Here is a 22,952-nt window from a genome sequence, read left to right on the forward strand (position 1 = left end):
ACTTACCTCTAGTGGACGTGAAAACTCACTACAGGAAAACCCAACAACTGCTTTGCGCATTCGTGAACACTTTACGGTTACAACGCAGCGTGACGGACATTAAAACAAACGTGAGGAGCACCAATCGGCTCCCAGGAGAGGCGGGACCCGTATGGATAACGGACCTAAAAAAATCTCCCAGTCTATTTTTATTAACGGACACGTTTGCTGATAATTACATGACTGGCTATAAGAAACGATATGAGAATATGAATGCGTAGGACACATTGGAAGGAAGATGCTGTCTGCCGAGCTGGAAACACACTAAAGTAAGTCACAGCCAGCGATTAGCACAATGCTATTAGGCTGTAACAGCTAGCTCTAATTGCAGTGTTTTTAATCTGACAATGAATACAATTATGGCATTAAATTATTATTTCAAAGCGGCCATCAGCGAAATGTTGTTTGATGCTGCAACGGAGAGCATAGCTGACACCAAATAATCCAGTTAGTTCTGATTCCTGCCTTGCTGTCAGTTTTTAAATCCACGTTTTATGCTACAAAAGCATGCATTTATCATTATTTAACATATTTTCTGATTATAACACGTGCACATGTGGTCTGTCTGTGTGCAGCTTCTGTCTGTCTCCTCCTCTGGTCTCCACTGAGTGAGATGTCTCTGGCTCAGAGGGTTTTGTTGACCTGGGTCTTCACCCTGGTTTTCCTCATTATGCTGGTGCTCAAATTGGATGGAAAGGTAACAGTTTTCATAGCTTCATCAGCAATCTCCACCCAGTCTCCATCCAGTGACACATTCCTCCCAACAACCTCAACTATTAGCATCTTCTCCCTTTCCTCTCTACAGGTGCAGTGGAACTGGTTCCTCATCTTTCTCCCTGTCTGGGTTTTTGATGGCATCCTCATCCTCATGCTCGCCATCAAGATGGCAGGCCGCTGCAAGCCGGGATACGACCCGCGCAACGGCTCTCCAGACCTGCGCCTGCGTAGCTGGTACCTGACAGCCATGCTGCTGAAGCTCGGCTTCTGCCTGACGCTGTGCGCCAAGCTGGAAAGGCTGGCCGACGTGAAGCTGACGTTTGTGTGCATACCACTGTGGACCATGTTAATGGGGGCGCTGGTGGAACTGGGGTTGAATATCTTTCCTGAAAGGAGAGAGGCTTAGTAGCCGCCTAAGATCTCAGCGTGATTTGCATCACCCTCGACAAACCTGTGTAAAAACACGAAGGCAGACATTGGGAGGAGATTTGTGTTTATCTGGTCTCGGCTTTGTGAAATAGGAGCTTAGCCTGATTATGTTTCCAGAGAAGAATCAAATCTCCACATCAGCTATCAGTATTACTGTTAAGAACAAGAGACTTTGTGTAGGCAGATCACACAGTTGGAAGTGCACAGATTTCGTCATAACTTACTCGGAAAATGTGGCCTGACCTTCATCACACTCACAACTGCAGAGAAACACAATCTGGCTAAACTAATGAAGCACAAACTGGATTTTGCATGATGTTATAAAAGATGAAATAACTCCCATGCCCAGGCTGGAGAATGGACGTGAATCTGAAAAAGCACCTCAATGAGATCAGAGAGCAAACAAAGCCTGGTTCTTGATAAAAATCTGCCTTTTTAAAGAAAACCTGGAAGGGGTGAACCACGCTTTCGTTTCGGTGACTTTCCCAGGAACTTAGAAGCATTTGCAGGTTCACAAAACTGGAAAAATGTTTTTCGAGTCACACTAAGAAGAACTCTCAGAGGATATTCAGGAAAGCTGCCACCTTGCCAGGGAGGTGAAAAAGAAACCAAGGGTAATGACAAAAACACCTCCAAACAGCTGAATAAAGTTTACCATAAGAAAAACACTTAAGAATGATGTTATTGGAAGAACTTGAGGAAGAAAAGCACACTACAATACATGCCATATTTGGAAAAGACTATATCTGAGCACTCAGTCTTTTGGACAACAGTAAATAAAAGCTCACCCCAACAGCGAAGCACGGTGGAGGTACCATCATGGTTTGGAGCTGCTTTGCTACCTCACAGCCTGGACACCTGTCAGAATTTATCACCTTAACCCGAGTGGACATTGTTGGTGCTAAAGGAAGTGCAATGGGCCTGGACTGTGAGCGATCACGCTGTGTTTTTTATACAAATATATACATGCTAGTTTAGTCATATTATAATCTTAAACCTTTCTTGCAGCTGTGGGTGTTCAGGCCTCATCAGTGTTCATCAGTAGAGCTGGGACTCTACTGAGCTGCTACTAAGTCATGTAAACATGGCAAAAATAGCTGAAAGAGGGCCATATGGGAACAGCTGTATCTGTAAAACTACTGTGAAGCCAACACTGGAAGCAAAAAACCCAAAACATCCTCTGATGCTTTGGGTTTTTATGGATTGAAAATGTCCAGTATTGTTTTTCTAAAGTTTCTTTTTGCTGAATGTAAATGACGGCAGCTGCACAGGCAGGAACTGAATCTACTTCCTGTGTAACTATCACGCTCGCTACAAACTACGGTGTAAATTTTTGACTTGTTTTCCAGGTTTATTTTTTAAAACCTTTAAAAGACAGCAGCGAGCTTAGCTGCAAACACAGAAGTGGGGGATTTAAGAAGCATCTGATGTGCCATTTTCCACAGGCTGCCCTCTCTGCCTTATACAAGTTCTCTTTTGTACTTTCATCATCATGTGTTCTATTTAACTCAGTCTCTGCACTCAAGTCCAAAACTCTGATCACAAATAAACCTTTGTGTGGTTAAAAAAAAATTACAGTTTTAGCCACGAGAGCACCGAGCTGATTCCAGTTTCATAGTTTCATAGTCGGTTGACTCTGTGCATGGGTGAAAATGTATTTAGCGCCATCGGTTGTTTCCTTGTGTTATTTTGCATTGAAATTTTGAAATTGCATGCATGTGTTATAATAATAAACTAGTGATTTACACTACACTGTGTGTCTCAAAACGATGCTTAAAAAGTGGTTCCAAATTGAAGGTTGGCATCAGTTAGAGCTTGTTGAAAACAAAGTATTGTGGTTGGGAAAATCCCTCTGGGACGTAACCTGAAATGAACCGTGAGGCAGCCAATCAGCTAACAGCAGGGTGTGCGTGCACGCTCTTACACATTAGCTCCTCTGAAACGCGCGCACGAGTTTATCTGGCGTTACGTAACACTCTAATTTAATGGTTTATGACAGGATTTTAAAGTTTAGATGTATTTGTATTGTGAAAAAAAACTAACTATGAGAAACTATCCAAAAACACCTTTAAAGAAGATGGAAAAGGCAAGTATCTCATTTTATTTTATGCGACTAAATGTTATAGCACCTTTTTTTTTGCTTCACTTAATGAGCAGCTATGTTTGCAGGTTAATTTAGCTCTTGAATGCTTTATCTTCACAGCAGTTAAGCTCTGATTAAATAAAAGGTTATCTAAGAAACAAATGTATCCAAATGTATTTTGTTTGACATTAATCAGCACACAACTTCTCATCTTTATCTTGTAGGAGGGGGGCGCACATCAAAGCACTTGCTGCTGCGTGAGAAAGAACATTTTCACATGGCTCTCTGCAGTTCTCTGAAAAACGAAATACGCCCAGTAATAACTTGAAGTCATCATTTCCTGTATGACTTTATCAGTGTCTCACATCATTGTGGAGGAATTTCGGTCCAGTCTTCTTCAATCTCGCTGCAGTATTTTAGTTCGGTTGAGTTCTGGACTTTGACTTGCTCCGGTCCTGTGGATGCAAAAGGAGCTCAAATCAACATCCCTCCAATCTTGTGGTGTAATATGTAACAATATCACTCTTTAATGCCATTTGGCAGTTTTTGCTTTACTAGTTTTGTTGTTTTCACTTGTATTTGTGTATTATATTCAGCATTCTACATGCAGTTCTATTGAATTAAATCTATTTCTTGACTTATTGAGCTCCTTTAATGTATTTTTCCTATTGAATTAACTCATTTTAGTATCATTTGTGTTTTAACTGTTCCACTTTATTCTAATAAACCATTTATTTAGTTTATGTTTAATATTTTGGCTGTTACAACACAGGAAATTCCCAACTTTTGCAATAAATATAGTACATCTTATCCTATCTGCAGAGTACATAAGGATTATTTCACATTTCATGCTACATAAAAAAGCAATGAACAGAATAAAATTAATAGCACCCGCAGTAATTTACTAAATGAAAGAATACCATGTGCTCACTGACTGAGTGCATTCACAGTTGAGTGAGTTGGTTTATCATGAATGATCCAAAACTAATTTCACTGTCTCTGCAACAACTTCCTGCCTCGATCCTGCACTTTAAAGGTCAGCTGAGCTCCTCTGGCAGGAAAGGATGAAGAGAGGAGGGAGGAAAGGCTCTTCTTAGCTGGATTTGACCCGACACACAGCAGCCTTGAATCACAGAGCTACTGCATTGTGTATGTGTCGTCTACTCAAATCTGGACCGTTAAAAACTGCTGAGCTCACTGCCGTAGACTGCAGTGAGGGGGCGGCTTGCATAACAGGGAAACAGAAGCCGAAAACACAGGCAGGTGTATGCTGGACAGAGGTGGAGGAATGGCTTTGAAAATAAGAAAGATGCTTTCAGTAAATTTCAAAGTCAGATGAGTGTCTGTAGGTTTTAAGCACATTCACAAAGCCTTATAAAGGACTCGCATGGCTAAAGTGTAAAGTTACACTTAACACATGAGTGATGCTTTAAGTAGTATTTTTTTTCTTTACAGTGGCTGCTACTATTTGAAAAGAGTTGCAGATATTCTAAGGATGTGACTTCACTTCTAAGGAGCTTTAAAGTGTCTTTTGGGCCCGTTGAATTGATTATTTTTTAGCATCAGGCCTCCCACTGTTTGCAAACACTTTTAACATATCATCTTCAGAGTATGTCAGGGTAGTGTTGACGGTTTTATATTTCTGCCCCCAAGTGGACAAAAAAAAAAATTCAGTTAATGCAGGAAGTTTTGTGGAAGCTTACTAAAAAATGCAATTATTGACATAAACTGTATATAAAAGATGGTTGCACCTATAGTGAACACTCATTTAAAAGCTAAATTACAGATTCATAATATTTCACTCAAAACTGAAGAACAAATGGCTGTTAGTGAAATCATCCACACAGAAAGACATTAACTGTTAAAAATTCTTCAATACTGTCGGCGCACACCTGACGATTAAAGCGGCAACCTTTAATGGATCGACTCCCACCTGCACTAAAGTCTTGCAAGAGTGTCATGCACGGTGGAGAAAACACAACCAGACCAACGAGAATCAAGTCAAACATTGAACCTTTTATTAGCTAGGCTCATATTTAAAGTAGAAACCACACTACAAGTATTTCTTTCCCCTTTACAAAACTCATTATGTACACTACAGTGCTGACAGTTAAAAAGAACAGAAAACAAACAAACAAAGAAAAACTGGAGATAAATGAACTCTGTGAAAACAATTCTAGCCCCTGAAGACTTTTTGTTTTCAGCCATAACTTTTTTGTCACATTTCTACAAAAAAATAGAGAAGTTCCTGTCGTGTTTCTGTAACATCCAAAAGCCAAAAAGCGTATAAAGAGCGGCATAGCGCCTCACAACTGTTATCAAGTGCTTAATTATCACCTCGCTCTCCCCCAGAGCCATACAGTGAAGAGTTCTCACTGTGAACGTTGAGGAAAACTGACGACAAAAAGCTAAGGCGTTATCTGTCATTTTCCAAAATTTTTCAGGCTTGTGGTGAAACGAATCATTAAGGAAAAGAAACCCAAAAAACCTTCTGAACACTGCTGAACCCTCCGACCTCAGATGTTTGGAGAGCTTCCAGCGGCTTTAGACACCAATTTAAGGCTTTGCTCTGATTTTCCAGTTAAAACTAAGACCCCTTCACTGTATGTCTCTGGACCATCTAGTATTTCACAGTTAAGGACAGGCACTGGGGAAATGTGGGCTACATTAGCAATATCGATAGTAAAAAACAAAAAAGACAAAACAAAATCAAGACACCAACAAAGATACACAACTCTGTGACATGCACCGAGACAGACGAGTTTGACTCTCATGATCAGATATTTGGAGAAACATATATTCTTCATAGGCGCTGCTAAAAATTCCACATAAAATAATTTACTGTACTTTTAAACACTTCAGTCTGTGGTTCATAAATAAAACATTTCATAGACTCCACACTGTAGAGAAAGCAGACTTCAGGTAAATAGATAAATAGTGCTTTGGAAACGAGCTCTTGACAGCGTACCGTCTGTTTTCGAAGTGTAAATAAAAAAAATAAATAAAAAGTGAGCCTGAATGCACTGAAGTTACAGTCTTGGAAGAACCTGAAATTGCCCTGTGGATAATCTAATGGAATCTGCAAGTCTCGACTCAAAGTTTCCACAATAATACCAACTGCATTTTCACACGCACTAAAACTGCTGTGATGAGTCACGTTTGGGATGTCTTGGCTGTATGATATTGCTCTTTGAATCCTAGCTCACAGTGAGCTGTCATCGTAGCTGCTTGTTAATAAAACACAGATCCGGTTAAGGGGATAAAAATCGAGGTTCAGGATGTGCCCTGAATGCGTTTTCCTGAGACTTCTGGAGGCCCTGGGTCGAGTTTGTTCACAAAACTTGTTCTCAAAATTAAGAAACCCTGGCACACATCCAGGAGACGGGCGAAAAACAAAAAGAAAAGCAGCAAAATTACACAAAGAGCCCACTGTGGCGTTAAGGGCAGCCAGCACAGGACAACCTCAGTACTTTGAAAAATGTGACTCTTAGTGGCCTGACTGAATGCAGTTCTACTGCATGCTGGAGCTCAGATAATGTTGAGTAGCATTAAAAAACTACAGCAACATTATAGCATTATAGCTCTAAATACAATATTAGGGAAAAGTACTGTGATAGACTGTATAGTGCAGTACAGTAATGAAGTGTAGGAACATTAAATCAATACACCAGCGGTGATCCATCATTATTTCAGAAACAGTCTTGGGCACGGAGAACATACGAGAAAAAAAAAGCCACAAAAATGGAAGCATTAGCTGCAAGTTTCACAAAAAGGCCACACTTACAACCTTTATTCTATATTTATATAAATATCTGACACAAGTCTGGAGAAATCTTCACTTCCTACATCTGACAGGCTCACAGATAATCTGATGTTTGAAAGGACTTATGCTCACTTCACTTAAAAACAAAACAAAAAAAACAGAGCCAGACAGCAGTTTGGCAGACGACAGGGCTCATTTGAGCCTGAATAATCTCTCCTTCAGAGTTCAGATGGCTAAAGGCCAAAGCTACCTGTAAATGAAAGGAATTCTCCATCACACTTTTTAACCTGTGCACGACCAAAGCATCTGTACAATCTAAGCCAGTTCAGTCCAGAGGTCTGGGTTATATCGAGTCCAACGCTGCTTGATAAACTATGATACTGTGTCTGCTTTCTCCCTCTTTAGTTATTTATTTTACATTGTTTTACAACAGCACAACCAAAATGAAACCTTATACGTATACAGTCATTTAAAAAGAGTTTCATTACGTACAAAAAACTACTATAAAATCTGCTTCGGCTCCTCTTCGTGGTTTGGGGGTGGGGGGAAAACAGCAGGGCGAGGTTGAGGTGGTGGGTGAGGAGGAAGAGGGGGGGGAGGGGGGTGTGGGGAGGAGGATGGCGGTGGAGGAGGAGGTGGGTAAGGGAAAGACTGTGACAGGGAGAGCTGAACCTGCATGGATGCTGAGGTCTGGTATTGCGGTTGTAGGGGGTAAGCACCCGGCGGCTGCGAGAGGAAAGGCTGAGGGGGGAGGAAGGGGTGGGAGGTGAAGCCGGGATGCTGGGTGGGGAAGAAGGTTTTGGCGAACTGGTGTGGATGGGAAAGGTGAGGGGAGAGAGACTGGGTGTTAGTGAGGGGAGAGCTTAGAGGAGGGGAGGCCATTAGTGGGGGCTGGAAGTACGGCTGGGACTGTGTGGTGATATTTGGTTGGTGATGCAGGTGAAGCGGGCTCAGGTGGACCGAATGTGGCGGTGCTTTCTGGGTGAGAAAAGAGTTTAGCGTTTGAGGCTGTGTGGGAAGGGAAGGACTGGAGAGGGTGTTTTGGGGGAGCCCTGGAGGTCTGTGAGGGATGTGGGAATGCGGCAGGAGAGGGGAGAAAGAGAGGGGAAGCATCTGAGGGAGGGGAGGAGGTGGGAGATGCTGGGGTCTGTATTGCTGCATGTAGTTTCCTTGCCTCGAGGCGTCCTGTGGTGGATGTACTGGCAAATCCACGGATGTCCTGGAGTCTGAGTCTAAAGTGTGAGTCTGTGCCTCTGGGCGTGTTTGTGTCCGCATGTCGATCCCTGTGTAAGTCCATGTGTTGATTTCGGAGGGGTGTGTTTTTACATCCACAGTGGGCGACCCCTGTGACCACCCCTGTGTCTGTGTGTCTGTGACCGGGAGCGAGTCTTTGTCCTTCGGTTGATCTGACTCCGAGGAAGGAAGAGGCTGAGAAGAAGGAGGAAGCGTGGAGAGAAGAGATTCCACTGCAGGCTTGAGACTAGTCAGGGATGAAGAGGAAGCTGGCAGAGGGGAAGATGTGGACACCACAGCAGAGGAGGAGGAAGAAGAAGAGGTAGAAGATGGATGGGAAGCTGCAAAAGTCGAATGCAAGCTTGCGACAGGTGAAGGTGAAAACACTGACGAGGTGGAAGGCTTTGGGGATGATTTCGGAGAAGCTGAAGAGGAGGAACTTCTACTGGAAGACGTTGTTCTGCTGTCTAAGAGATGGTGGTGGTGGTGATGAGGTTTAGATAATATTTTGGGTTCTGTGTCCCGATCAAGAGGAAGGAAAGCAGGAGGGGACATAGTGCGAGGTGGAGGAGATTTATTCTTGCAGGCAGGGGCTGGAGATTCTGCCTTCACCTTTGCAGGAGGTGAATCCTGCCGTTTAGGCCCTCTTTCTTCAGCTGCCCTCTCCATCACCTCCTGTTTGTCTGAGTGTGCTGAGAGAGCAGGCTGGGACGGGGGAGGTGGATGCTGAAGGCAATCACTGTCCTCCTCCTTTCTGCCAGTTGGCAATGTCCTGCTTTCTGCCACCTCAACCTCAACATCCTCATCCTTTATCCTCTTCTTCTCATCCTCCTTTTCCCCCTCAAAAACCGATTCAGTCTCTTCCACTTTCAGCTCAACCTTCTCCTTCTGCTCCTCCTCCCCCCCTTCTCCCTTGTGGTACTGCAGGAGGCGGACATGCCATGCCAGGCTGCAGACAGCAGAAACTGTCTTGAACTGGTGGACCACATTGCGGGGGATGAAGTAGATGTCATCGTGGCACAGGCGGATGCGAGCATAACGAATGCCTTCCCGCCGCAGCTGGTTTAGTTTGGCGTCGTCCACCCACTGCACACACTGTACAGAGAGAGGGCGGGAAGACGGTTAAAAACGGAGGAGAGGAAGAAAATAGATGTCATAATACCATGAGAATAAGAATTTGAGCAGCAGAGGGCCATGCTGACTTAGATAAAGTAAACAAAAGGACATGCATCGCAAAACTGATTGAAAACACAGTTACACGTCAGAATGAAAGTATTACTAACATTAGAAAACAAATTTATTTAAATTCTTTATTAAGATTTAAATTAGCCTACATCCTTCCAGTTGTCTGATATGCACTGCTTCACAGGACACTGAGAAAACCGGCTGCATGAAGTTAAAAGGCAGCAGCCTCTTGCTAACAATTCGAGAGTTGTTTTGGTTTCCTTTAAGGATGCCGAGCTGCATTGAAATGGTCTGCAGGCTTGTTCCAATCCCCGGGGGGGACATTTTGCTGACGCACGATTCAAAACTCACAGATTAAATAAATTCAAAATAGAATTCCTTTGCATAACGAGTCAGAACAGCAGCAGCAAGACAAAATCTTGTTCTCTGAAGTTGCTTTTGATCTCCTTGAGTGCAGGTTGTACTTATGCAGTCTGCACAAGGGGAGCTGGAGTCTCTTTATCTCAAAAAGGAAAAGAAGCTACACAGACTGCAAAATCAAAGCTGGCAGAAAGGACTAGAGGAACTTTAATGTGTTTTTTTAAATAATTTGTATTTTTGTCATTTTTTAAAAATAGGTAAAAAAAAAAAAAAAAGAGCAGTGTGTTTGTTGTTTTTGGTGAAGTTAGATTGTTTTGGCAGTAATTCATTAACTATACTGCTCAAATATTTATTTCACTTTAAATAAACATTTATCTTATGGGGGATTTTTCTGAAATTTAAATAAAATTCACATGATACATAAATAAATATGAAAAAACAGTTGGTGATCACAGAGTACGTCTGGCAGGGACCTGGATCGAGACTAGTGATATTTAACATTTAATTCTTCCTCCACGGAAAGATGTCTGCGGGTGCAGATGGACACAACAAGAAGCCTGGTTATTAATCACTTGGTGTGAGTTTCCTTCATTGATTTTGAGAAAAACAAATACCAGCAGCCAAAAAACAATCTGCATTTACAAGCAGCTAACTGTGAGGTGCAAAAGATCAGCATGGAAACAAACTAATCGAAAACTTCAAATGGCATCTGTGAACAGACTGACTATTAAAGCTTGTTGCTCGTTACTCGTTACTTAATAATCTACGTAACAAGGATTGCTAAGCAGATTAACCCGGAGAAATAAACTAAACTACATAAGCAAAAAATAAATACAGAAGAACTATAACTATAATTATTTACTATAGTAACACTTGTCTTTTCTTGTCTTAAGACAAACCTCTAGCTGAGGTTAAAATTGTCCACCGGGTGGCAGCATCCATCATCAGGTTTACACTCAGTTGATATTTTGGTAACACTTTATCCAATATGAGTTATTATAAAGGTCAATTTACTGGGAGTAATAGGAGTGAGTGAGCACAGGTGTGTGTGTGTGTGTGTGTGTGTGTGTGTGTGTGTGTGTGTGTGTGTGTGTGTGTAATGTAACACCTGAGACAGCGGGGGTTCATGTAAGTCCAACTGCAGCCTCTGAACTACATAAGGGAAATCACCAGCGTGGAAACACACAACATCTTTGGTTACACGAGGAGGCTCCAAGCTGAAAACGAGCAAGGGGGGAGGGAAGAGAGAAGGATTATATGATATCCGTCAGTGACTAAGCTGTGTAAATACAGAGCGTGTGTCACTTCCACACAGACGGCTGCTTACCAAACTGTCTGACATTTACAGCGTGCGCTACTGTCGCTTCAACGCCTACCTTTCTACGGAGCATACGGCCTTCAGCACCCCCACGGCCGCCGTGGTTTGGCGCTCGAAACCCTGTCCGATGTGATCGGCGTGGGCTCGCGTCCGATCCTCGAACAGCATCTCTCTGGGCTCGCTGGTCCTGGGCAGGGACTGAAGCAGGTTCTTCACCTCATTTGCGGAGCTAAGAGAAAAAGCAGAGTGAAAAAGTAGAAAAACACAGCGTGCCCACACAGTTTGTGTTTCTCACCCGTCTGCTTCCCTGCTGTCTAAATAAAGAAGGAAATGACTAAAGGTGAGTGGGATGCTCACTCTCCTAGGCTCTTTCTTTCCCGTCTGCTTTATAACAGCACAAAGAGACCTGCTGCTGTTGCTGTTGTATTATCAGCATCAGCTAAGACAGAGACAGAAGCATCTACAATAACAAATCAATCAGCCATAGGGATACACAGAGCGATACTGCCTTTAAATGATTTGTAAATAAGATGGATTTTACCACAATCAGCAACCAGTATTTATCTCGTCTAGTCTAAATTTTAAATGTTCAAATCCTGCCTGTCAAAGCGTTTACAACATATAATAAAGTAATAAAGACTGCTTTGTTTTTGGCTTTAAGGGGAAATAAATACAACAAAAATAATGAAATAAATAGATAAACGATTCAAACATTGACATTGAACCACAATTTTGCAATTGCCGCCTCTGTAACAGCCAGCGCTGATGTCATGTTATACTTTGTTCCTTATTAGTTGGCAAAGCTATGACTTGGCCTAGATGCTTGCAGGTCAAATTTAAGACCTTTTTAATAACACTTAGAACAAAATTTTACACCAAGCTTCACATCAGAAGTGAAAAATATGTTCTCTCCAAGTAAACACATTAATGTCAGTTCAAACAATTGTTATTCGTGAGCCATTTGTCATGAAAGTCACATCTTCCCTTTTCTAATGAGCACGCTGGCTAACAAAGCCGTCATCATAGTCGTCCCCAGTGTTTCCATCAGTGTGTGCAAGACGGGCAGCAGGCCAGGCCTAAGCACTGGGGGAATTTTTGTTTATTTTGGTTTGCATTTATTTTCTGGGGAAAATCTTTAATTGGCATCAGCACAAACTGTCCGTACACATATAAAAATATTCTGAAAGCTTTAGGTGAACAGGTGATCAATTACATTATGCTATCTAATTCTTTAGAGACCAAATAAATACATAAATAAATAAATAAATAAATAAAAGTGAAATATTTAAGATCCAATCAAATTTAAGATATTTTAAGGACCCATAGACATCTTGTCTTTACTTTTCCCTCATCTTATCCAGTGTAGCTGGATCTAATCTAAAAATCCTTATCCTTGATCCACATGCTGGAATTTTTGTCATAAATGAAAAGGTCATTTGTGTACGAGTATGGACACTTTTGCACTCGGCTTATTATTTTTCATATTGTTTCCTGTTAGAGATTTGTTTGTTTTTCAATTGAACTATACAGGTTACAGGTCACATTAAATGTGGGACACATTTTGAAATGATTTATTGTAGTCTCATTTTTAATAATCACAAAAATCTGGCATTTTAACAGGGTTGTCTACACTTTTCACATCCACTGTATACCTCAACTATTAAGCCAGAACGTGGAAACTTCACAGCCTGAGGGTAAGCCGATGTAAACTTAACGAACAAGCAGGCATGTTTGTTTTAAAAAGACTTACAAGAACAAACAGATCCCTAAAAACTGCGCGTTATTTAATGAAAGTGTCAGCGCTCACAGTTAAGTAGTCGATACGTTTAATGTTTGATAGAAGCAGGATGAAAAAGGCGTGTTTCAGCCTGTGGCTTCAGTGAGAGTTTCTGAAACATTTGTGGGTGTAACCCTCATCAAAGCACCATTCATGCTCAGTCTGGTTTCCACACCACACAGAATTTACCCATGTATTAATAACTCCTCCACTTTGATACATAACACACATATTAACAGTATAAAATACTGCAGATAATTTACATATTTGAGGTCATTTTATAAATGTAAGAATTTATTGCACTTCTCTGATTCACATGCAAGATGTAGTATGAACCAAAAGATGAAAGATAAAACAACAAACCCACAATGCGTCTACACAATTACTGCAGGCCTTCAACAGATATGTCAGATTTTCTAGCTCCGGATGCCCCCCCCACTCCCAAATCTAATCATTTTATTCAATTCAGTTTTATTTATATAGCGCCAGATCACAACAATAGTTGCCTCATGGTGCTTTATGGTTCCGTGTTTGCTGCCGGCATAATGCGTGTTTACAAATAAGTGTGAACAATTGTAGATCTACAACATTCTCTCGCATTTTAAAAAAAAAAAAGAGAGAGAGAGAAAAAGCCCAAAAAACACAAGCTGCGTTTCAAGCAGTGTAACGGCAAAAGCTAGACGATGTACACATACGAAGTCTGCGCTTGGCTTCATGTGTGCAGACTGAAGAGCTGTGAAGGAAAAGCATAGGAATGAGCCGTGCTGCCAAACAATAGAAGTACTGCAGTCAGCTCACTGCTGGATCAGTGACTCACACTGGAGCTGCAGTCAAATTCAAACAAGAGTATAAACACACGCACAGAGTTTGCGAGAGAGTCCTTCGAGAGAGTAACACACACACACACACACACACACAGACAAGCTTCGAAACTACCCGTGCTGAATGCTGAATTGTGCGTTCATTCATTCAGAGATAAGAAGAGAGAGGCATGAGCTGGTGGAAGAGGAAGAAAGAAGCAGGGGAAAATAGTGCAGAGAGTGGATGGGGGTAGATGAAAAACACACACACACACACACACACACACACACACACACACACACACACACACACACACACACACACACACACACACACACACACACACACACACACACACAGAGCTCAGTGTGTCTGAGCTGACTGCAGGCTGACAGTAATAAATGTAAAACCAGGAAAGCTGGTAAGTGAAACTGTGAAAAGGGAGAGCGTAAAGGGAAGAGTGCTGAATGTGCACATCTTTGAAGCCTACCATCCGCTGCAAATCTTTAACTACATGTGAGGTCGTGTTATTCTCCCACCGTGTCTGCTGGTAGTGTGCACCAAAATGTCAGGAGAGATTCCTGCGCCTTTATTGCCAGTTAAAGCAGGACTGAGGGGTAGATGAGTAGAAGAGGGCGCAAGGAGATAATAGGGCTGGTGGGATAAAGAAGGAGGGAGGTGGGGAGTATGTGGATATAAAGGGAGAAAGCAATGGAGGAAAGCAATGCTCTCTGAACATACAAAAGCTGTTTTTTGTGTGTGTTAATTATATTGATTTTTGGCCAGGTTCTGCATTTAAAACTCAATTTAGCCCCAAAGTAATATGTGCCAAATGAAATTCATCAACAAAAGCACACAAATGTTGTTAATGGTTGTGTAACTCTATTCCGTAATATTTTGAAAAATGTAGATAATACCAGAATATATGATATATTAATAATTGGGATACCATTAGGGCTGAACGATATATCGCATTTGCGATAATATCGCGACATGATCAAGTGCAATTTTCTAACCGCAAAGGCTGCGATTATACTCTGGACATGTCCAAATTCATGGGCTGCATCCTCCTGAGGCCGCATTTGTAGACCGATTACGTCACAGCGACGCGCCGAAGGCTGTCCAAATTACTACCATATCCCAGAATTCATAGCGCGGCCCAGCCAAACTCCAGTTTCCAGCAATGGCGGCCGCTACTGAGTTTTAAAATTACTCATACTAATCTTTCAGGGTCACAAAATAAACTTTTAACATATTTTCAGGCGAGAAAGTAGTTGTGTAAACATCAAATATCTGCTCGGTTTATCAAGATATCCCATATTTGCAAAAGTGCTTCGACGTTTTCAGAGGCGTCTGCTACCCACCAGCTCGACAGCTAGCCGGGAGCTCGAGGGTTACTGATGCGGCCGAGAACGGCACAACTCCCGGCACATCATTTTCAGATCACCGCGGAGTTTCGCTGCTCAGGTTAAACGTAATATATAAGTCACTTAGACAACCTAAAAATGTTATTGTTGGGCTTTTTTCAGTGTTTTGTTTGTTCGTGAGTAAATCGGTTTGGCTGAGATTAAAGTTATTAGATTAGATAAAATAAAACTTTATTAATCCCCCGGGTGGGTTCCTCCTTGGTTTTCACACAGCTGACTAAACGTCAAACAGAAAACTTATTAAACAGAAGTATGAGACAGTCGAGAATTTACACCAGTGTCTGGTTATATTTTAGATAGCAAGAAGCAGACGGCCGAGTTTATTAAACTCCACCGAGACAGCGGTGACGCTAATCAGAAGGCTAGACCGTCCAATTTCACGCCTTTAAATTTTAAAGGCGTGTTTGTGTGTGTGTGTTTATACAATTGCTATTATGTTTGCACTTTATGTGTAATGTTACTGACTGCAGAGATCAGTAAGATGTGTGTATTTTTTATTTATTAGTTTTATTTATTTTATATTATTTTTTAATTGAATGACTGTCTAGTAGTTCACAGATGTCGAAAAACTGAGTGTGGTAAAGCCACTGATTTTTTTTATGTATATTTCTGCAATCTGCACATTGTACTGACTTTCATTTTAATGTTTACACCAGGGTTCCTTGTCAGCACTTTATGCTCAGATGTTTGTAAGCTAAAAATAAACTATTGTGTATGTTCAAATATACTGTTGTGATTGAAGAAGTTAAATAAAAATGTCAGTCATCAATTCATGCATCACCTCATGTCATCATAACAGAGGTCTGTCTTCCAGGAAAGAACAGTTTAAAATTAATGTAATATAGTATTGGCCATACTATATGATGTATTGCTTGTCTTTGTTTAATAATACAGAAGACAAAGACCTTAAAAAATAATCGCATATCGCATCGCAATCGCAATATTGGGGCAAAAAAATCGCAATTAGATTATTTTCCATAATCGTTCAGCCCTAGATACCATGTTTGAAAACTGATCATTTGTTATATTCTCTAGTGGTTTATTTATTTGGAGCATTTTAAGCCTTTATTTGACAGGAAAGTGAAGGGAAATGAAGGGACTGGTGGGTTGCCTTGTCAACCAGGTGAGGTTGACAAAGCAAAACCGATCAGGAACATGTATACAAAATCTAATAAAATATGAAAAAACAAAGGTAAAAGTTAATCTGGAGTAAAATGCAATTAAAAAAAAACTAATAAAACAATTTCAACTACACAACAAAAGCACAAATACAGATCAAAATGCAGTAAATGTGGTACTAAATGTAGTAAAAACAGCTCAGTAAATATCAGTGTAAGTATAGTAGACAGTGCAGAGCACATAAAGTGTGAAGTGCTTGAAATAAAAGGTTAACGTCACGTTAACATCCTTTTTTCTTTCAGAAGCGTTCCACCTCTGTCTCTTCGTTGCTAAGCTTTGCGGGTTTGATCAGCTCACGCTGGCTGTCACGCTCACATCACATTCTTCGTCAATCCTCTGTCTTTCTTCAAAATGGTGCTGGCCCCGGCTGCTGCTGCCGCTTCTACTATGCAATTACAGTAAATCTGTGTGAGCGTGGCGCCCTTTCACCAAGAGCTGAAATATTTTGGTTTATTTTCATCATCTGACCACTATAATCAAGCTGAATTCTCAGACTGAGAGTCTCAGCGCTGTCAGAAAGGCACAACAGTTTGACCTTTCCACTGAAACTACTGAGAAATAAAAAGCAGCGCCGCAAAGAGACAAGGACTCGCTGCAAACATCACGTCCTCCTCTCCTCCTCACTACTTCTCCATATTTCTTTTGACATGCTTTCTTTTTTGATGTCTCTTTTCTTATTCACACACTGACAGACATGAAAAACACCTGAGCTCCTGAGAACAGCAGCATGTGAAGTCCTCAATAAATCAACTTCAAGCAGAAAACAGAAGTCAAGAAGAAGCGGAAAACAGACTGTAATAGAAACTATCTGTGGAGGTAGCAAGGACAGAGAAATGAGGCCGGAGCTGCAAGGCGGGTGAAAGATTGAGAAATTTCCTACATGCAAGTCTGGTTTTATTTTTTATTTCCGTTAACTGAAAGGTTTCATTTGCCCCCCTCCAACATGTACTTTTAGTTTTACTAACTTTGGTCTAAACCCAGTGGACCATGAAAAGACAAAACACATTAATGTGTACCATAATATAGGAAATTTGGTGCACACAAATTGAAAAGCAGGCACACTTAACCTAATAATTAAAAATAGGACATCTCCTATGAACTAAAGGACTAAAGCTGCTAATAAAAGTGTGCTTAGTTGAAATCGGCGTGAAATCACAGACTTCTTCCAATAAAGAATCATCATCTTATCAACTGACTCATCTCTTAAGCTAAAAATCAACCAACCAACCGATGCCACCACTAATGACCTGAGACATGAGAGAGAAATAAATGAAGCGAGGCAGGAATGTGTGTGATGTGCATTGTCCCACGTTTGGCTGGCTGCCATGTGAAGTGGTGTCTGATGTAACGATGATCTCATCCTAGCGGTGAGCCACATACCGCTCCCATTCTCACACACACACACACACACACACACACACACACGTTCTCTCTCATGGTCTCGCTCGCAGACATCATGCATTATGAGGCAGAGGCCGTGTTTGAGCAGCAGCGGCACAGGCAAGCAGAGAGGAGGGTAATCGTCTCATCTGGAGCAGCTCGGCTTCAACAAAGCTGCACGCTGCTTCAGATTGGAACGCTTTTTTAGCCTATAATCAGTCCTCATGGGCAGAACGGAGGGTACAGAGGCAAGCTGGCTCAATAAGTTACACAAACACACACCACCGAGGCTTGTAAACAACATTCATAAAGAGCGAAATCCCTCCTAATTCCATCTGTCTCACTGAACTGGAAACGTGAGTTGGCCTTATTTGTGCGCATCTGCAGTCTGCCGTTCACCGTTGGACTCACCGTTTTCTTTTAAAAGGAGACTTTGGTATATCAGCTACAGGTATCATCTGCTCTCCTGGTCTGACCCACATTATAGGACCGTCGTCGCTCTCTGTGGGACTCATCAGCCTCAGACTGGAAAACGTTCCCCATGGAAGAGTCCTCTGGAGCCAGACAGACAAGGAGGAAAAGAAGGAGGAGGGAAAGTGAAGACACAAGGGAATAAAAATCAAAGCATCGCCTTTTTAGTCGGCAACCAATTCATCAAGTGTTTTATTTAGCTCGTGTGCAAAAACTGCTCCCCTGGCAAAACTTGTCACTGGCACCCAGGATGATTCGGAGGGTGCTGAATCTGAGCCAAAGCCGTTCATAGACAGGAAACGCCAGAGGATGTGCGTCTTTTGATATTCAGCGTGCGACACCACTCCTCCGCAGCGCGAGCAGGAGATTTGAAGTCTCAACATAGAACAGCAAACAGAAGACGAGCCTGTCACTCATGCATTTAAGGGACAGCAGTGAGTAAACGCAGCGTTTCGTGGTCTGCTCCTGCAGACAGAAACAACTTCCTGGACTAAAACAGGGAGCTGCGTCAATCGCTTGACATGCCTCTCATTTGCCAGCCACTGCTGAGAGTCTTAGGTGTTTTGTCTTGCAGTATTCTCCATCTGCTCGGTTTGGTGTTTCCAAATGATCAGCGGTGCAAATGCGTCAAAATAGTCTAGTTATTGAATGCAATATGAAACCATACATGTGGTACTAGGAAGTAAATAAGTAGAGTAAATAAATCCTACTTTAGAGTTCAGGGATGACACTATGTCAGCCAGCTGAACATCGTCACACAACAGCTTGACTAAGCGTGCACAATTTTACTAGAACAGATGATGTTTTCTTGGAACAAATAGTAGCACATTATGAAAATGAATGCTTTTAGAGCATGAGGCAATGAGCGATTAATAAGGATGTCTCAAGAGGATACTAAGGATGAGTATCTGGGCCGACCCAGCAAAGTTTTAATGGCTCTCTTCTGGCTAAAACAAAGAAGATTAAAATCCAGTTCCTAAGGTATTATTATTTTCTGTCGGCTACTTTTTTCTAAAAGGCATTTCACTGCATTCAGTTCAGGTCGGAGACAAACATTTTGCGGACTCACTTCCATATCCAGTTCAAGCTCAAATCTTATCTGTTTGTTTGAATCCTTCTGTCACGTTTTCCATTCAGTCATTCTGTCTTTGTCAGGATTACTGCCACGCTGCTGTCCCACCCAGACTCACCTTGAGGAAAGGTGACTCTTCCAGCATGCTGAGGAATTCTGGGAAATAATTGCCGACCTCCTCGTCCACAGCTCCCACCAGGCTAATCTGTCTCATGGCCCCAGCTCTGTATGTGCCATGACTGTAGGTTTTCTTCACCTGCAGCGGGAATATAACAAACACACGCACATACTCTGTGTTATGGTGAAGTGAGGTTGATTCCTGCTGCATAATTAATCATAAAGTGGGAGTTCAGTTCAGTGTTTAGCTAGAAGCATGCAAACGCTAATATTTAACATTCTCTTTCGTGTTGTGCACAGACACAGAGGTATTATAACGATAATCGAATTTTAAAACAAGTTTCCCTGGCAAACTGTAAATCACAGCTTTATTATTTCTCATCCAAAGGAGTGCAGTTCAAACAAACCATTTTCAATGTGATACACACCCACTGTTTATCATTTCACTCTCAAATCCAACTCAGAAGAAAACACATTCTCTCACTCTAACAATAAACATATCATGCAAAGTGATAAATGGAAACTAATAGTCAATAATCATCATCTGGGAAAGTTGTAGCACCTTCAACAAGCTCATTAAAGACCTCCCACTGTTGTAACAGGGGCTAGAGCAGCGTTCCCCAACCCCCGGATCACAGACCGGTACCGGTCCATGAGTCGTTTGGTACTGGGGCACGAGAGTTGAGGCTCGGGTGTGAAATTTATGGTTTTTAGGGTTTTTTTTTTTATCAGTTTTTATCTTTTTTTAAATCATTTTTATTATTAAATCTGTTTCCCTGCATCGTTTCCCGTGTGCTATTATTAAGTCCTTTTATTTTTGGTACAGGTTTGTCAGACATAAACCGGTCCATGGTGCAAAAAAGGTTGGGGACCGCTGGTCTAGAGGATCTGAGTTCCTTTTTAACATACAACAGTTACCTGGTGACCAGTCCTACTAAAGAGCATTTCACCCACTTGTTTTGTTTTAATACCTTTTTTTAACACCTAAAATCATCTAACAATTTTTATGGAGGGAATTAATTGTGGTTATTTCCAGCTTAGTATAGTTGCCTGCTGGACTCTACTAGAGTAACTCTGTATAGTCTATAGTTAAAACAAACATGAATGGGTGCCAGTTTAGCTCACAGGTGGAGCAGGTGACCATATGCCACAAGCCTAAATGCTTCAAATCCAAGGCCCTGTGCTACGTGTCTTCCCCCAGTCATCCTCTCTCCCTACTTTCCAGTCTGCTCTCCACTGCACTCTGATAAAAGCATAAAGCTCCAAAAACTACTTGTTCATCATAAACTGGGTATTAGTTCATCCACTACGTGAAATAAACAATTTAATTTCCTTTAAGCCAGCTTTTCCCTGATTGGTTGCCCCTTGCAAACAGAAGGTGTGAAGAACAGGTGGGTGGGATTTATGTGCTCAAAGACAGACCATTTGCCAGACACTATATTAGGCATTTAGTGTCTGGCAAAGACATCATAAACAGCTAAAAGTGATAAACAAATGACAGGAAGCAAAATAATATAATGGTCCCTTTCTCCCTCCTACAGCAAGTGTTATATGATGATATTATTTATATTAAATATAATATTATTCATGCCAATTTGGAAACACACGAAAATCTGAATTGGAGGCAGAGATCCGCATAGAAGCTGTGCATCATTACTGGGTATCAAAATAGACACTGTGTGTGTGTTGGTGCCTTCTTTTGATGTTTCTGCTCCAGTGATGTGACTCAACGCTGTTTGCTGCTTTTCACTTGGCTGACAGAGCATCGCGCCTGTGTGACTGTGTGTCTCTAACCCGCCTCTCATACCCTTGGCCCTCAGCAGTGCCTTTTGTGTGTGCATGTGCGCGCAGTACGTGCAGCATGTGGCCTGCATGCGGTACTCTTGGCTGATCGCGATGCATGTGTGTCTGTGCGCACGCCAAATCCTTGGCTGCACGCCTCCAGTGAGTCACCACTTGACAACGAGGCAGAGATAAAGGGAGAGAGAAGGGAAGAGAGGCAGACCAGAGGGAGGAAAGAGACCGAGAGAGAGCGAGAGAGGATACACAAGAGAGAAAGGATGAGGGGAAGAGAGACAGATGGAGAGAAAAATGTGTAAAGAAGAGGAAGAGAAAGTTTGGGAAGACAAGCTGTGAAATGCAAGTGAGACAAAAATGAGAAAAATATCTAACTGTGACTCAGATGAAGATCAGAGCACATTGTAGGATTAATAAATGCAGAAATCCTCGTAATTTCAAAGGGTCGAAGAAAAAAAAAAAGGAGGGAGGGGTGTTGATGAGGAGAGATGAGTGAAGGTTTGAAAAGATGGGAGGAGGGAAGTGAAGGGGAAGTAATGAAGATGTAAACACTAAATTGTAAAAGGACTGAAGGGGAGGGTGTTTAGCAGCTCCCAGGTGCCTTTTTATATGTAAGGTACCAGATCCCCAACAGTAGCTTAGAAGACTGTGAATGCTGGCAGCTTCAGTATGTAGAACATGTTTTTTACTCAGTAAAGGAAACAACATGTCTACCTTAATAATTCCTTGTAAATTGGTCCAAACACTTGATGAACAGATGTTTACAGCTTTTAATTCTATATTAAACTAGCAAAAATAAATCAGTGTATCATCCATAGTCATGCCGAGCCACGTGGCTGTTTGTTCACGGTTTAATATCCTCATAAGATGACACTGGCTAAAAGCTTGACATACTGACTCCATAAAGACATATAAAGACAACTTTAAATAGTCTCACTGAGTCAGTGACCTAGTTACACAGAGGGGGATGTGTTGATTCCAACACCATCGGGCTTACAAGTAATTCCTGGCTTCCACAATGTTTCTTAGCCACAGTGTGTGCATGTATTTTTGTAGTGTGTGTGTGTTCTTTTTTTCTACATGATTATAAGTGTTTGCGCTTATGAGTCTCTATTTTTGTGCGCGTGTGTTTACACGTGCGTAACTTAACACCTGACTAAACCCCCATGTTGTTTGCAAAGACAATATTCTCTCACTATCACAAGAGGATTATTAGGAAACGCGACCTGTGACTCAAATGAACGGATAAATTTAACACCCACTGGTACTGACACACACACACACACACACCTTTTCTATTTCAAGTGAAGGCAAACAGAAGGAAACAGGAAATTTGACAGACTTCCTCTGAGCTACAGTGTTCAAGATGCTCCATTCCTTTCTCTTCTCTGCGTACGTGCTTGTAAACACTGACTTCACTTGGTGTTTTACTCGCCTTACCCATTTTTTTCCCCCCTCTCATCTCCGTCAGCCTCTCCATCTCCTCCTCTGCCTCCTTCCTTCATAATGCTAACATCCCTGGTGGGAAGCCTATTAGATCAATCCTCTCTCCTTCCTGCTCTCCTTTCCGCCTCTGGTTCCCTCACTTGTTAATTCTGTAACAAGCTTCTCTTTCCTTCATCAACTCATCTTTGACCTTCTCCTGCTGAGTTCATGTCATACCATCATCTCACTAATCTGTCCAACCTCTCCCTCACCCCTGCATATCTCTTAAATTCTTTTCTCCCTCTCATCCAATTCTCTCGCTGATCATTATGTCCAGCCAGACTGCAGAGTGCTAAGTTTATTAGTCTATTTCCGTACA

At 41.7% G+C, this 22,952-nt stretch overlaps 2 protein-coding genes across 2 annotated transcripts in view; one reads left to right on the forward strand and one right to left on the reverse strand.

Moving 5' to 3' along the window:
- Positions 1-142: 142 nt before the first annotated feature.
- Positions 143-2,935, forward strand: LOC101486292 (transmembrane protein 60). Its single transcript, XM_004548192.4, has 3 exons — positions 143-308; positions 615-736; positions 845-2,935. Exons 2-3 carry the CDS (start codon positions 653-655, stop codon positions 1,160-1,162), a joined length of 402 nt encoding a protein of 133 aa, XP_004548249.1. The 5' UTR covers positions 143-308; positions 615-652; the 3' UTR covers positions 1,163-2,935.
- Positions 2,936-6,447: 3,512 nt separating this feature from the next.
- The window catches only part of LOC101485987 (uncharacterized), a 40,149-nt gene continuing 23,644 nt past the window's right edge, over positions 6,448-22,952 (reverse strand). The window contains exons 5-9 of the mRNA XM_004548191.3: positions 19,353-19,490; positions 18,103-18,245; positions 11,186-11,356; positions 10,918-11,026; positions 6,448-9,359 (exon numbers count right to left, since the gene is read on the reverse strand). Coding sequence (XP_004548248.3) covers positions 7,533-9,359; positions 10,918-11,026; positions 11,186-11,356; positions 18,103-18,245; positions 19,353-19,490 — 2,388 coding nt within the window. The 3' untranslated portion in view covers positions 6,448-7,532. The remainder of the gene's footprint in view (positions 9,360-10,917; positions 11,027-11,185; positions 11,357-18,102; positions 18,246-19,352; positions 19,491-22,952) is intronic.

The sequence above is a fragment of the Maylandia zebra genome, linkage group LG17, assembly GCF_041146795.1.
Source record: "Maylandia zebra isolate NMK-2024a linkage group LG17, Mzebra_GT3a, whole genome shotgun sequence".
NCBI classification, from domain to species: Eukaryota; Metazoa; Chordata; class Actinopteri; order Cichliformes; family Cichlidae; genus Maylandia; species Maylandia zebra.

Coding starts and splice junctions, on each gene's coding strand:
- LOC101486292 (XM_004548192.4), top strand. CDS start 653: ATGTCTCTGGCTCAGAGGGTTTTGTTGACCTGGGTCTTCACCCTGGTT. Junction 737..844: donor TGCTCAAATTGGATGGAAAG/GTAACAGTTTTC, acceptor TCCTCTCTACAG/GTGCAGTGGAACTGGTTCCT.